Here is a 15700-nt window from a genome sequence, read left to right as displayed (position 1 = left end):
CAACCTTGTGAAGACTTACAGGAAATGTTTGACCTCTGTCATTGCCAACAAAGGATATGTAACAAAGTATTGAGATGAACTTTTGATATTGACCAAATACTTATTTTCCACCATAATTTGCAAATAAATTCTTTCCAAATCAGCCAATGTGATTGTCTGGATTTTTTTTCTCATTTTGTCTCTCATAATTGAGGTCTACCTATGATGCGAATTACAGGCCTCTCTCATCTTTTTAAGTGGGAGAACTTGTACAATTGGTGGCTGACTAAATACTTTTTTGTCCCACTGTATACCCAGAGAAATAACTGGCCTCAGGTGATGCAAAGAGATGAAACAAATCCTCCTACATAAATTGAACCTGTTTACCTGCAGCCCTCTCTGCTGTGAAATTGTAAAATGTGTAAAAATCCACAGAAAAGTTGACTCAAAATATCTGAATGTGGAAGTGTGAAGCAGTCTTTAACCAAAATCAAAAAACATTCTTTTTATATACATACCTCATGATAGTGGCATCCACATTTTCCACGTAAGAATTCCTTATACCGACCCATAGTGATACTAAATGTATCCACTACTTCAAATCCATAAACTGCAGCAGTCTTCAGGATTAGTTTGTTTTCGTCAGACAGCTGTCTTACTTGCATCTGTGTTTAAAAGTTATATAAATATATATTTATATTAATTTACATTTTTTAATGGTATAATGCATCTACTGATCCCACATACTAGCTTACTTAATAGGCTGAAAAATACACTAGCGAGTTTAATCAATACAGCACTGTTCTTCTGATACTGTCGATCTATAAGAAGGCCAAGCAACCAAGCCAAATGAAACTTATGGGAAATTTCACTTCATTACAGTATTTGTGCACATATGTTTTTTCTGTTTTATTTTGCTCAGGACTAAAGATGAAAGAAATGCTAAAAATGCTATTTTTATTGCTTTATTGTCAAGTACATACAAAATAGTGTACATTAATAGTCCAGATTTGGCACATTAACCATTTCAGTTTTCAGGGTAATCAAAACCTTCCTGGCCTGACCAAATTTTGAAGCTTTGGTATGAACTCAACAATAACTTTTTTAATGTTTTGCATACTGTTTTTAACACAGTAGAGAGCATTTATTTGATAACTTTTTAAAAATACCATGACTATATTTTCTATAACAAGTAGAGAAAGGGGGAAAAATCTGAAAACATTTTACATTTTTTGGTACAATGGTTGTATGCAGGCCTGAGACCATGTAAATATAGAGCAAAGCGAAACGGCAAAAAGAAAATTACTCGAACTTGTCAAAAGGTGACGTTAAAATATGACAGCCTTTATATCATTCTTCTACTTCTGATGTACAGTACAGAGAGATGCCTAATAGGTAATCAATGTGTGTGTGTGTAAATGTATGTATGCAGACTATATGCATTTGTGTGCAGAGGAAGGGTTGTTTTTCTGTGTATTCATTATTATAATATATTTTGCCATATTTCTTTTTTTTACTTAATTTACATTTTTATTTTACATAAACATCAAATCACATGAAAGCTGAAATCCATCCAAATTTTCCTTGCATGTGATTGCATACGCAAAGTGAACACAAGTGGGAATAGACAACATAGCAGGTACAAGCACAATGCTGATCAAGAGACAAAGGTCTAAAATACAACCTACACCAAGATGTTGGTGTTTAACTGAAATAGACGTGTGCGTTTTAAGTAATGTAATATTGTTTATCCTAAAAGGATGCTGTAGCTGTAGTATATAGAACATGAAAACTGTAATCTAAGTCCTACAGCTGCAGTTCTATCTGAAAAGATGTTTACAATCTATTTGGGAATGTGGTTTCAGCTTCTAAACATCATTTAGTTTGTAAGCTCATCCAAATGTGGCATTTGGAACTTCAATTGACTCATGGGTTCCTAAGTGTTCCTTGTTGTTCATGTTAAATCATTTATTTTCATTTAAAGTGGAACTAAACCCACTGATTTAACTGTTTCCCAACACAGTTACATTCAAGGCATGCCGTTAAGGATAAGTGTCACAGTTGCTTGTGCTCTCAACCGAACTGTCATAATAACTGATCACAAGTGAGCACATGACAACTGTGAATCAAACACAGGCCAAGATGGCAGCTTCCTTGACTGTAAAAAATGGAAGGGTTTAGTCCCCCTTTAAGCCAAGCAGTTCCATGCAGTGATTCATTATACTAACAAATATCAGAATCGCCCATTGATTCTCTGACAAGGATATGGTACTACGCTCCGTAAGAAAAACACCATATACCGATTAAGCAAGCAGGGAAAAAATAGAGGGGGAAAGGAGAAGAAGGGATGAGAACGTAGAAGGGGCAGGGAGAGAGGAAGTAGGGTAGAAGAACAGTGGAGACTATGCAACCACTTGCCTACCGGGCACTTTAACCCCCTTCCTGCCCAGCCCACTTTTCAGCTTTCAATGCTGTCACACTTTGAATTTTGTCTCAAAAAAATTTTTTTTTTATATTTTTGAGACAAATAAAGCTTTCTTTTGGTGGTATTTAATCCAGTTTTTCTTAGTTAGAAGGTGTGTTTCTGTTATAAAGGTTTGTAAAAAGTGATTTTTGTCTTTCATTTATGTGTGCTGATGAGGCTGCACTGATGGGCACTAATAGGCTGCACTTACAGGCACTGACAGACTGCACTGTTGGGCACTGATGTAGAGGCACTGATGAGGCTGCACTGATATGCGGCACTGATGGGCACTGATAGGCGGCACTGATGGGCACTGATAGGTGGCACTGATGGGAATTGATAGGCGGCACTGATAGATGGCACTGATGGGTGGCACTGATGAGCACTGATAGACAGCACTGATGGGAATTGGTAGTCGGCACTGATGGGCACTGATAGGCGGCAATGATGGGCACTGACAGGCATTACTGATGGGCACTGACAGGGAACACTGAGAAGGCACTGATAGCCAACATTGATGGGCACTGAAAGCTAGCACAGATGGGCACTGATGGGCACTGAAAGCTAGGACAGATGGGCTCTATTGGCCGCACTGATGGGTCTACACTGATCATGAATGTAGATGTCCCCCTGAGAAATGCCACCTATCAGCTCTCCTCTCCTCACGCATTGTCAGCATGAGGAGATGACTGCTAATAACCGGCAATTCCTAGTTACACTGTTATCAGATGTGATTGGACCCAGCTGGTCACATGTAAAAGGCAGCTCGGATTGGCCCTTTACTTGGACATGTGATCAGCCCAGGGGGTGCGGGGGATGTGGTTCTACTAGCTGACTGTGCTGTAGCCGTCTTTTGGCTTTAGCGTGGTCAGGAAGTGGTTAAAGTGTACGGTTCCATACTTTGTGGAATTTCTTGGGGCAATTACAGTCTAAATAGGTAAGTTTGTACAATGGGAAGACATTATTAGTTAAAGTATGCCATTGGGATATCGTAGGAGATATCTTCCATTATAGCAGACTAGCTTTTCTAGCGTAGTAAAAGGCATAGAACAAGAACAGTCTAGTATGATGTGTAGTGACAATCATATCACCAATTCCCAATAGTAGCATAAGTCAGTCCACAGGTACCTCCAGCCCACTAACTGCTCACACCTCCGAGGCCACCATCCCCCAGAAGGTTTTCAGCAGAGTACAGGACCACACCATATGTAAAAACGTGCCCACTGAATTACACATATTTATTTATGTTATATATGTTTCTATTTTAGAGCCAGTCAGTCGTGTAATGAGTTTAACATTATATCCTATGGAGTATGCATATAACAGAGATCCTTGCACAAAGTGGCTATGGGAAGATACTTCAACAGAATTCACCCGGGAAGAATATATAGTTGTAGGGGGTGAAGGCAAGAGGAGCCCATGGTTACAGTAAAACAGATTGTAGGGCAGTTCCTTGATTCCTGATATCAGCCCAAAACAGCTTTTGCACTTCCTATCATTTAGGAACTAGTGATTTTTCTGTAACTCTTTTATTTTTGCGTGATTACACTTTTTATTAAAGGGTTTTAACATCAACCTGAAAATAAATTTTAGATAGCACTCTAGTTCCATTTACACATCATTGGCATGATTAGTCCTCAGCTGTACTGAAAAAGCCAGTTGTTCCCGGAACTGGAATGAATCATCAAAGAAGTGACTCCTCCATGGAACAGCCAAGTCTGAGGTTTCTATTGGACTAATGGAGTTGCAAAGCAAGATGCTGTGTTTTTTTTTTTTTTAAATCAACCTTTTTAAAAACATGGGAAATTACATTAACGTGGGATATACATTGCATTGATTCAACCTAAATGGTACAAGAATGGAGTAGTAGCACCCTGAGATGGTTTCTCTTTAGATAACCAGAAGAACTCTAGGAACCCTTTTGTCACGTTTTTGTAATGTGTAAAACAAAGTTTATATGTTGATAGTCGAAAAATACCGAAAAATAATAAAAAAGGAGCCATAATTAAATTGATTCAAAACTATTATAGCATCCTTTTAACCAATAGACAAAATCAATTACAGGGTAAGCCGCATAGACAGGCTTTTATTTGAGTAGTCAGAACAGACTGACTGGGTTGCACTGAGGGGGAGCAACGGTATAGCTTAATGAATAAGTAAGCCCAGCATTTCATATTCCTGATATGTGCCTTCTGTACCATGTACTTGTATGAAACCTATCCTGTTTTCTTTGTGTTGTTTCATTTTTTGTGAAATCCCTGGTGTTCATGTCAGTCCCTCTGCTTTCCTATTAAAAACTGATCACACTAGGCATTAGAGCACAGTGTGGTTAGTTCTCTAGCTATGCTGGGGACACAGCCTGCTCTCCTGCAGTGGTCAGACTTGTCCTGACCACCCTCATCCCTTGCACAGCTATTCACTGGGAAAACCAGTGTGCTGCTGCTTCTCCACCCCCAGCTGTTATGCAGCAGAGAACAGAAGGTGTGTGATTACCTACAGAGGAAAAAAAAAGGTGTTTACAATGTTTTTTAAAAAAATATTTTTCCACATGTTTGCCTGTCCTTTCTGTTTTAAAATGAATGGGTTGTTTTAAAAGGTGAGGGTTTACTTATATTATAAGTGCTCATCAACAGAACTAAGTAGGAAGTCCAACCTATATGTGAGATAGGCAGATACAGCTGTCCCATAGAAACACATATTTACTAACTATACATAGGAGACAGCTTAAAACTTGAGGATTTACCCCCCTTCCTGACCAGGCCATTTTTTGTATTACGGCGCTGTGTTACTTTAACTGACAAATACACGGTCATGCAATGGTGCACTCAAATGAATTTTGCGTCCTTTTTTTCTCACAAATAGAGCTTTCTTTTGGTGGTATTTGATCGCCTGTGCAGGTTTTTTTTTGCGCTATAAACATAAAAAAACAATTTTGAGAAAAAAAACAATTTTTTGACTTTTTGCTATTAAACACGTCCAATAAAAAAAGTTAAACAATCAAATTTCACCATACATTTAGGCCAAAATGTATTCTGCTACATGTCTTTGCTAAAAAAAATCCCTATATGCGTAAATTCATTGGTGTACGTTAAATTTACAAATGGCGGTACAGTTGTGTTCAAAATAATAGCAGTGTGTTGAAAAAAGTGAATAAAGCTCAAAATCCTTCTAATAGCTTTTATTTCCATACACACAAATGCATTTGGAACACTACACATTCTATTCCAATCAAGAAAAATATATCAAATTTGTGTTGTTCCTCTAAAAAAATTGAAGAACAGTGAATATTAGACTGTTCAAAAAATAGCAGTGTTTGTATTCTTCTTTACAAACTCAAACATTCACTATATAAACTGAAAAATGTTTGAAGATTTTGCTTTCCTTTGAATCACTTAATTGATATTTAGTTGTATAAGCACTGTTTCTGAGAACTGCTGTACATCTGTGTTGCATGGAGTCAACCAACTTCTGGCACCTGTGAACATGTATTCCAGCCCAGGATGATTGGACTACATTCCATAGTTCTGCTATATTTCTTGGTTTTGCCTCAGAAACTGCATTTTTGATGTCACCCCACAAGTTTTCTATTGGATTAACATCCGGGGATTGGGCTGGCCACTCCATAACGTCAATCTTGTTGGTCTGGAACCAAGATGTTACAGGTGGCGCACACACCTAGTGCATTATCCAAGGTTTATTGTAGGAGTGAAATAATAAAAACATACTCACAGACGAAGCATGTATCTAAAAAGCATAGAAAAATGACATTGGCCACAACGGCAGGAAAGGTGTTCTCACTGTCAGCGCGGTCAAATGGTTGATGCGTTTTGGGGACGAATCCCTTTCCTCAGAGCTGAACAGGCATCAACAGCGAGGCTCTTACTTTCCATTCATCATACATCAGCATCAGAGGTTGGTCATCAGCTCTGAGGAAAGGGATTCATCCCCGAAACGCGTCACACATTTGACCGTACTGACAGTGAGAACACCTTGCCTGCCGTTGTGACCATTGTCATTTTTCTATGCTTTTTAGATACATGCTTCGTCTGTGAGTATGTTTTTATTATTTCACTCCAACAATAAACCTTGGATAATGCACTAGGTGTGTGCGCCACCTGTTTTCTCTCTATCCAGTGGCTGATTTCCCCGTCTGAGGAGGGCTGCATCCCTGGAGCATTTCCTTTGGTTGTCGCTGTCCTTGTGCCCTTGGCTTCCCTTTTGGCTGTGCATATCCTGAGGCGCTGGAGAGTACATACGATATCTGGAACCAAGATGTTGCACGTTTACTAGTGTGTTTGGGGTCGTTGTCTTGTTGGAACACCCATTTCAAGGGCATTTCCTCTTCAGCATAAGGCAGCATGACCTCTTCAAGTATTCTGATGTATTCAAACTGATCCATGATCCCTGGTATGCGATAAATAGGCCCAACACCGTAGTATGAGAAACATCCCCATATCATGATGCTTGCGCAACCATGCTTCACTGTCTTCACAGTGTACTGTGGCTCGAATTCAGTGTTTGGGGGTCGTCTGACAAACTGTCTCTGGCCACTAGACCCAAAAAGAACAATCTTACTTTCATCAGTCCACAAAATGTTGCGTCATTTCTCTTTAGGCCAGTCAATGTGCTCTTTGGCAAATTGTAACCTCTTCTGCACATGTCTTTTTTTCAACAGTGGGACTTTGCGGGGGTTTCTTGCAGATAGCTTGGCTTCACATAGGCATCTTCTAATTGTAACAGTACTCACAGGTAACTTTAGACCTTCTTTGATCTTCCTGGAGCTGATTGTTGGCTGAGTCCTTGCCATTTTGGCTATTCTTCTATCCATTTGAATGGTAGTTTTTCGCTTTCTTCCACGTCTTTCAGGTTTTGGTTGCCATTTTAAAGCATTTGCGATCATTTTAGCTGAGCAGCCTATCATTTTCTGCACTTCTTTATATGTTTTCCCCTCTCCAATCAACTTTTTAATCAAGGTACGCTGTTCTTCTGAACAATGTCTGGAACGACCCATTTTCCTCAGAATTTCAGAGAGAAATGCACTGTAACCAGCATGTACAACATTTGCTGCCTTCCTTCCTTAAATAAGGGCAATAATTGCCACCTGTTTTTCAAAGAATGAATGACCTCACTAGTAGAACTCCACACTGCTATTATTTTGAACATGCCCCTTTCAATTAGTGATTCAATTACACAGAATCAGCAGCATGCATGTCATGACTGTTGGGTCTGTTGGATTTCTATTACTCTACTACACCTGCTAGTAAATTATTTGCCATGTAGAAATATCATTTCCACCAAAAACAGTGATTGATCAGGTTAGTGATGTCTGACTGCTATTATTTTGAACACAACTGTATATATGCTGGAATTTTTTTTTCTTTACTGGTAATGGCAGCAATCAGTGATTTAAAGCAGGACTGCAGGACTGCAGCGGGCATTCTGACACTAGGGGGAACTGACTTGGTGTCACTGACATCCCCCGGTGACACCAATACAATGATCAGTGCTAATAAAAAGCACTAATACTGTACTAATGGCACTGGGCAGGAAGGGATTAACATGTTGGGCGATCAAAGGGTTAACTGTGTGCTGTATGTGTTTTACTAAGTGTGCTGTGTTTCACTGTAAGCACACTGCTTTGTACGGCTTTGCTATGCAGAGCCGTACAAAGCAGTGTGCAGGAGCTGACGGGAGAGATCTGTGTTGTTTATACACAGGTTTCTCCCCTGTTGGAGATAGTCTGTGTTCACCTGGTGTCAGCATGTAATCACCGGTCGGGACCTGGTGATTGACAGCCAAGGCTGCGAATGGCGGTGCGAGTAGGGCGCGTACACGGCATGCCCCCTACCTGGAAATGAAAAATCATGTATATATATATATGTGTGTGATTTTGCACACCCCTGCCACCATGTAGCAGTATTCCTGCTATAGGACGGAGGGGAAGCGGTTAAAAATATTACATACACATATGAAATTATTTGCATTACACTACTCTACATATACTAGATTCACTTTACAATCTTCAAAAAATGACTTGAAACCAAGAGTTAACCACAAGCTAAACACACTTTTTTGTCTTGAAATTGAATATGCCTATACATTCTAAACATATGCACATCAACTCGATTTACCACATTTGTCCCTAATCTGTGCTTACAATATTTCACTTATCTGTTCTTATGATGTCAAAGCAACACACTATCAGAGCAGGTCCTACACATGATATACAATATTTCATATACATCTGTTATGGAACCATGGGCTCTTGCTGATAGTATCTTTGCTCAACATACATAATTATCATTATAGTCAAGCATAAGCTACTGCCAATAAATACACGGTTAGTATCTAAACAGAAAGCCTAACATGATACCTCTGTTAACTTGTTATTCTGCAGACAAGCAGCCTGCACTATTTAAACTGATGTAATTCAGCACAATGAAGGCATATTTGGTGTGTTTACTGTGCGGTTGTTTGGTCATATGGAGCAGACAGTGTCGGGAATGTGTTTGCAAGTCACCTTGGATGTGTTATGTGAGCTTTCTGAGTCCACATGGACCACAGCCAGTGTTGCACATATGGGGAGAGTTATGCAGTAATGTTATAAAACGTAAGCTAGCTGTGCAATACCCTGCAATTATTTTATTTTCAGGTGATGACTCTACTGTCAAGTGTACCCTTTCGCTCATAAGGGCCGGTATTGAAATAGACATGACTGCAGAAATGCTCGCTAGTTTGACTAATGTTTGGGCACTGTGCTAAGGTAAAGCATATGGATTAGATTACTACTGACTTGTAAAGCAGACCTATATTTTATACTGAAATATACAATAACATAATGTATAGGATTTAGATTTGGGGCACTTCATGGTTTCTATTATCTGCAGTAAAATGTCAGAATTAGAGATGCTTAGATAAAACCCTGATGTTCTCAGTTAACATTTTGAAGCTTTCAATAATATAATACAGTATAAACTGAGCGATGGTCTGCTTTAAGCCAGTGCCACCAATCAGATGAAAGACCTTAGCAGTTTTGTGTGGCCACACTACTGAAAAATGATGAAAACATGAGACTTAGCACAAAATGTCCTTTAAAGCTATAACGAGCAGGGTCCTCTGTTTCCACTTGTAATTGTATTGTAACTGTAATGTCTTCTTTTCCCAGTTCCACTGCCCCCTGGTGACTTTTTTAGGACCCAGCCTCCTCCCCCACAGACCTCCCAAAAGAAAACGTATTGTAGAGGAGGGAGGGGTAGAGGAGGCAGACCTAAGTTCATATCCCAGAAAGCCACGTCTGCAATAAAAATGTTCAATTTGTCTACCCATCAGTTAACATAAGAGGAATACAGATGGGGCCTTTTCTTCGCTCCTACCACCCAACTCAACCCTTTTCAGCTGTTTCAAGATCTTCATAAATTTATTAAAAACCTTACACCCAAAAGATTTTACAACATAAAATCAGCCAAATCTGATCCATTCCATGGTACCCATTGTAACCACACTGCTCCATCACAGACCATTGATGATTCTTTAGCTTTAAAATTATTACAAGAACTCTATATTGATGACCCAGACTTTCCGGGCCAATCGGTTGTTTCTGATGAGGATCTATCCCTTTTCACCCAACATCTGACTCAATCTCCTCCTATCACACATTCCCAATTACGACCCCAATCCAATTTTTACCTTACCCAATCCAAAGGGCATTGCATAGAGGTCTTTAACCGAGTTGTCTATGCAGAATTCAAGCTTATGTGTAATGCCACCAAAAAACCCACAAATAAGATATATAACCTTACCGCCCCTGAACGACTAGCTCTGCAAAATTTCACTAATAATATCAACTTAGTCATCAAACCTGATTACAAAGGGGGAGTATAGTTATCCTTAATAGAACAGACTACATTACAGAAGCTATGCACCGCTTATCTGATACACACACCTACATGAAACCAAGAAGCGACCCACTGGCTGTCTTCCAAAAAGAAGCTAAGAATTTAGTCAGTCAGGCATGTCTTGACAAATATATATCCCAAAAGGAATCCTCCTTCATTATCAAAGAATAGTATCACACCCCCTACTTCTATTACTTACCCAAAATACACAAGAACACCACACATCCACCTGGCAGTGGCAACCATGAACAGTGTCACTAGCGGGTTTTCACTTTATATAGACCATTTTCTGCAACCTCTGGCAAAAAATCTACAATCATATATCAGAGATGGCATACACCTGTTGGAACAAATAACTCTTTACCCCTGGTAATAAACCTATCTTTGGGTCTCATTAGACGTACAATCTATTTACACTTCTATACCACATGATATTGGTATCAGAGAATTAGAATACTTTCTGTCTGAAGATCCCACCATCAATCCCAAGCATGCCCAGTTCATAATAGATGCCACTCAATTCTGCTTAACACATAATTACTTGCAGTTTGATGGTGATTATTACCTCCAAATTCAAGGCACTGCCATGGGCGCCAACTTTGCTACTTCATATGCCAACTTCACCATGGGCTACTAGGAGTAGTAGGAGTACCTTTGGAATAATAACCCACACTCATCACACATCGTATACTACGGAAGGTACATAGATGACATCATCATCATCTGTGATGGCGATATTGACAGCGTTCAACAACTCGTGTCCCTCTGCAATAACAATATGGGTTTGACCTTCACATCTGTGACTGATCAAAACACCTTAGCATTTTTAGACCTACTCATGTGTCATGAAGATCATCTTATCTAGCTCAACACTACAGAAAGCCAACTGCAGGTAATTCTTTCTTACATTACAAGAGCTGCCACCACCCCAGGTGGTTGAATAATTTCCATAAATTACAGTTTTGTAGATTAAAACATAACTGTACCAAACTTCAAGACTACTCAACACAAATTCCTTGAGAAAGGCTACCCACCCACCCTCATTGATGAAGCCCAGAAACTCTACAACACGGGACCCAATACCATGCATTCTCGCCCTGAAGATAATAATTCCACCATCAGATTTACCACTCAGTTCCATAACCGACACACACATGGAAAGGATAGTGCGGAAACACTGGTCTATCCTTTTACAAGATCCACACCTGCTTGACAGTATACCTACCAAACTTAAGTTCTCTTACCGAAAAGCTTGTACTATTAAAAGCAAATTAGTACCTAGCAAATTGAAACCAACCAAGTGGGACACTGCCCCCCTAAGTTTATTCCCCATTACAGGCATGTACCGATGCAATAAACCACTCTGTTTAACCTGCCCATTTGTCCACCATTGCCAAAAAGACTTTAACATTAAAGGTAAAACATATAAGATCCCTGCCTTTTACACATGTTCTTCTGAGTTTGTGGTATATTGTTTGGCTTGTCCTTGTACTCTTTATTATGTAGGAAGAACCATCTGTATCCTGCGTAAACGGTTTGGCGTACACCACCGCCTTATCGAAGACGGCATTGACAAGCACAGTGTCCTCCGACACTTCTCAGAACAACATAGTAAATCCACTAAGGGTCTAAGAGTCTGGGTAATTGAAGCCATACCCACTGTGCTCCCGAGAGCTGAGAGATTCTCTTATGCTGTAGGGAGACGTATTGGATTTACACATTAGATGTACTATCTCCTGGTTGTCTGAATAAGGACCTTGAAATGCATACCATCCTATAGTACCGTACAATTTGTTTTGTGCTGGGCATTATGCCTGCGTGTGCCAACGCATGTGAATGCATGTTTATATGGGGGTTGTGTGTTTGTGTGTGTGCATACACGCGTGTGCTTTTGTGCGTGCGTCTATGCACATACACATATATTGTTTCATCTCTGCCTGCGGCTACACACACACGTTTATGTAGTTATCCTTTGTTTAGACTGTACTTATGTGCTATGATTATGTTGTAATTTTTATATTTTATTTTTTATACTCTAATATGTCCAGGTTACCTATGTGTATCATTTGTCACACCACAGCAGATACCCGTCTGCACACTCAACCCCCCCCCCCTCTTCTTTTCCCTCTTACCCATCTCTCAATTGTAATTATAATTACATTATTATCTTTATTAATGTTTTTATATATCTTCTTAGACAATGTTCAAATCCTGTTTTTTAACTATTCTTCAATATGTTACTGCATATACCCCCACTCAGTCCTTACAAACATAGTTCCGATTTTATTTCTCTTTGTTTTTTATTTCCTGCTTTCCCAGTCTCCTATTGTTTCACACCCAACAGCTCCATATTTACACCCAGCTTGGTCTTTGGGAGGTGTGTACCTTCCTTCCCACTGACAGCCCCTTTTCCCGCCTCTTTACCCTATTTAACTGGCTCTCCCTATGCCTGGACATTGGTCTTGAAGAAGGAGCTCTGCTCATGCTCCGAAACGCGTCACCACTCCATGCTCATGTCACTTCTGGTCTGTGGATAGCGTGCATTCCAGCGTGTGCTCCAGTGGTCCGAACAGAGCGGCGAGCCATCTTTAACACCTCTCCTCAACCTCCCCCTGCATCTGCTGGCTGGCACAGCAGCTCTGTCACTCAAAGGACAGAGCCCTGCTACTGACGGATTACATTAGAGCCTGCTTGTACTAGTACATTGTAAGTGTTTTTAACCGCTTTTTATTAAAGTTGACCTGGAATACTGCACTTAGAAGCACCTTCCTGTTTCAACTTCTTCTGCACAGAGTTTGTCACCACTCTTTAGAAGTGCTGCTCAGTAGCGGTTTCCCTACACACCATCCATCATCAGCTGCCATACTACCTACCTAACTGTAATGTCTACCTTCATTTTGTAAAGCGCTGCGCAAACTGCTTGTGCTATATTAATCCTGTATAATAATAACAATAAAAATAAATTGATACATAAGGCCCCAAAATATTTTTTTTATTCAAGATTCCTAAAAATTCTACACATTTGGTTTATTTTTTGGTTACTTGCTCATACGAGCTGTATTTATAGGATAAGTTCACCTTTTTGTAACAAGTACAGGGTGTAACATGTAACATGGTACAGATGCATCAGTCTCCACTCCCCCTGATCCCCCGTTTTGACAGCAAGTGGGGGATCTTATCTGAAAAAAAGTGGCATTGCGGGCTCCGCCTGCCTGACCACATCATTCATTCACAGTATTCTGTGAATGGGATAACTACAAGTTCCCAGGTTGCTGTTGAGCACTCTAGGTAGTTAATTGAGCTTTCTGTCACTGTGTAACTGCCTGTCTGTATTGGAGCTACGAGCAGACAGCTACACAAATAGACAGCAGGATCGTGGCATTACACCCACAATCTGCCGATTGCAGGTGCAATGCTTTACAGGCTCCTAACAAAAAAAAAATAATAAATGCATTTTTTTTACCTGAAAAAAAAATTGCATTTACTATTATTTTTTGGAACGTTGAACTTATCCTTTAACTTTGTGTTTTTCTGAGGACACGTTGGATTAATAGTCTATAACTTACTTCTCGGGTTAAAAACATCTTTTGGGGGGGGAAATGTTTGCACATTCAATTCATTGCCGAGTCAAAGTATCTCTGCAAAGTGAGGTCCCTAACTCAACTATCAGAGTTCCCATGTTGGGTAATAGACAGTACATATACTAATGAATTAATTTAGAGCTGGTATGCCTTGAAGGTATTGTTCTATCAATTTCCCTCTCCATGTGCATCTTTTCTATTGCTACCGTAGTTAATACTGCCCAGAGCTAGATGGGATATCAAGAGGCATGGCTGCTGCAAAAGGTTTCTACACCCATCACAAGTTATCAGGTATGTCAGAGTGAGGTTTGTAGCACCGTTTGTACCCCGCCACTGGTAACCGGCAGTCACCTACTCTTACATCTTGTCCATGTCAAGTTTACACTCTTTGCTTTGTAGTCACTGCTGTTACTGTTATTGTTTTTTAATAACATTTTACAAGATGCTACACTGGTACACTAGGTTGGTATTACAGTTTTCTTTTCATAGTGATCTGCATGGTCTTGACTTCATTTTGGCCTGCAAGATTAAATACCATTAGTGCATATAGCTACCTTCTTGTCTCATTTTGGATCTTTATGTTCATTGTCATTTCTGATTATATTTGTAACTGTTATAGCTGATTTTACCATACCACTAAGCCAGGCATTATTCTTAAATCTATGGCCAATGATAATACATCAGATAACACTACCAAATGCTAACCTGTTCAAAATAAGCATAATTACTCATTTAAATTTGGCAGTTAGTAAAGCCACGGTACTATACATGGGGACTATTAAAGGTAATGGCCGGTATTTAAGTTTAATAATTGGAACCTTTTTGCTCTAAAACCCAGTTCACATTATTGCATAATGGGAATGAGCACTTCTGCTACGCAAGTTTGACATAGTCATTTTCATGTGATTCTATGTGTATGTGTGTTTTTCACCTAAAAAGAAGCTCTTGCTTCTTTTCCGGCAACAAGATTCAAGCTATTTGTAAAGGCGTGGTTTGCAGCGATTGTTGTATATACCTGTCATAAGACAATCTCGGCAGAATTTCAATTGAAGGATAATGAAATGCACACAGCGCATTATGCTATGATTGTCATGTGTTTTGCAATTGCAGGTAGAATCACGGCTATTCAGCCCATGATTCAAAATCGCAAAGCGTGAATGGAACCTTAGGGTTTTATTTTTCAAAGGAAGCCCTATATTTGACTCTCCTAAACCCATTTTGAAAATGTGGAACTTTAGTCATAAAATTAAGTCCTGCTAAATCACTTCATACTGTACTCATTCAGGTATAGCTATGTAAAAAATTAAAAATAAGTCTATACTGTTTAAAATCCACTAATACACAGTCTCACCCTGATCTGAACATGCTCACTTACACTCTATTTTTGACACTGCGCTAAAAATGTAGAGGCTGATCTGTGGACAGCCTAAAGATTTACTGCTGCTCCAGGGCTATATCTTCAGCAAAATGGCAGCCTCCAGCTCCAACAAGAACAATGCTGGAGGCAATTTACAGCACATACTAATTTTGGTAGCATAATTATTAATGTGCAATGTATGTTCCTTGCTAAAGAACATTATTTTTTTATCAAATTGTTATGGGTAAAGTTCCACTTTAAATACAAATACAGACCTCAGATGTGGCTTGTCTGAATTCACCCCTGCTCAGTAGCAACTAGTCACACCACTCTAAGGAAGCTATAAATATAATTTTATGTTGTTATCTATCCATTTGGAAGTAAATAACATAATATTACTAGTGTGAGCCATTATTTCCAGCTA

General features: G+C 39.4%; 1 protein-coding gene across 1 annotated transcript in view; it reads right to left on the bottom strand.

Moving 5' to 3' along the window:
* The window catches only part of CPED1 (cadherin like and PC-esterase domain containing 1), a 349788-nt gene that overhangs the window by 19750 nt on the left and 314338 nt on the right, over positions 1 to 15700 (bottom strand). Inside the window, exon 21 of the mRNA XM_089672109.1 lies at positions 498 to 644. Within this exon, the coding sequence (XP_089528235.1) occupies positions 498 to 644 (147 nt within the window). The remainder of the gene's footprint in view (positions 1 to 497; positions 645 to 15700) is intronic.

The sequence above is a fragment of the Staurois parvus genome, unplaced genomic scaffold (genome assembly GCF_062004578.1).
Source record: "Staurois parvus isolate SC_StPar_1 unplaced genomic scaffold, SC_StPar_1.0 ptg000120l, whole genome shotgun sequence".
Lineage (NCBI taxonomy): Eukaryota > Metazoa > Chordata > Amphibia > Anura > Ranidae > Staurois > Staurois parvus.
Note: the sequence above shows the minus strand (reverse complement) of the source record. Positions and strands in the feature narration are given on the sequence as shown.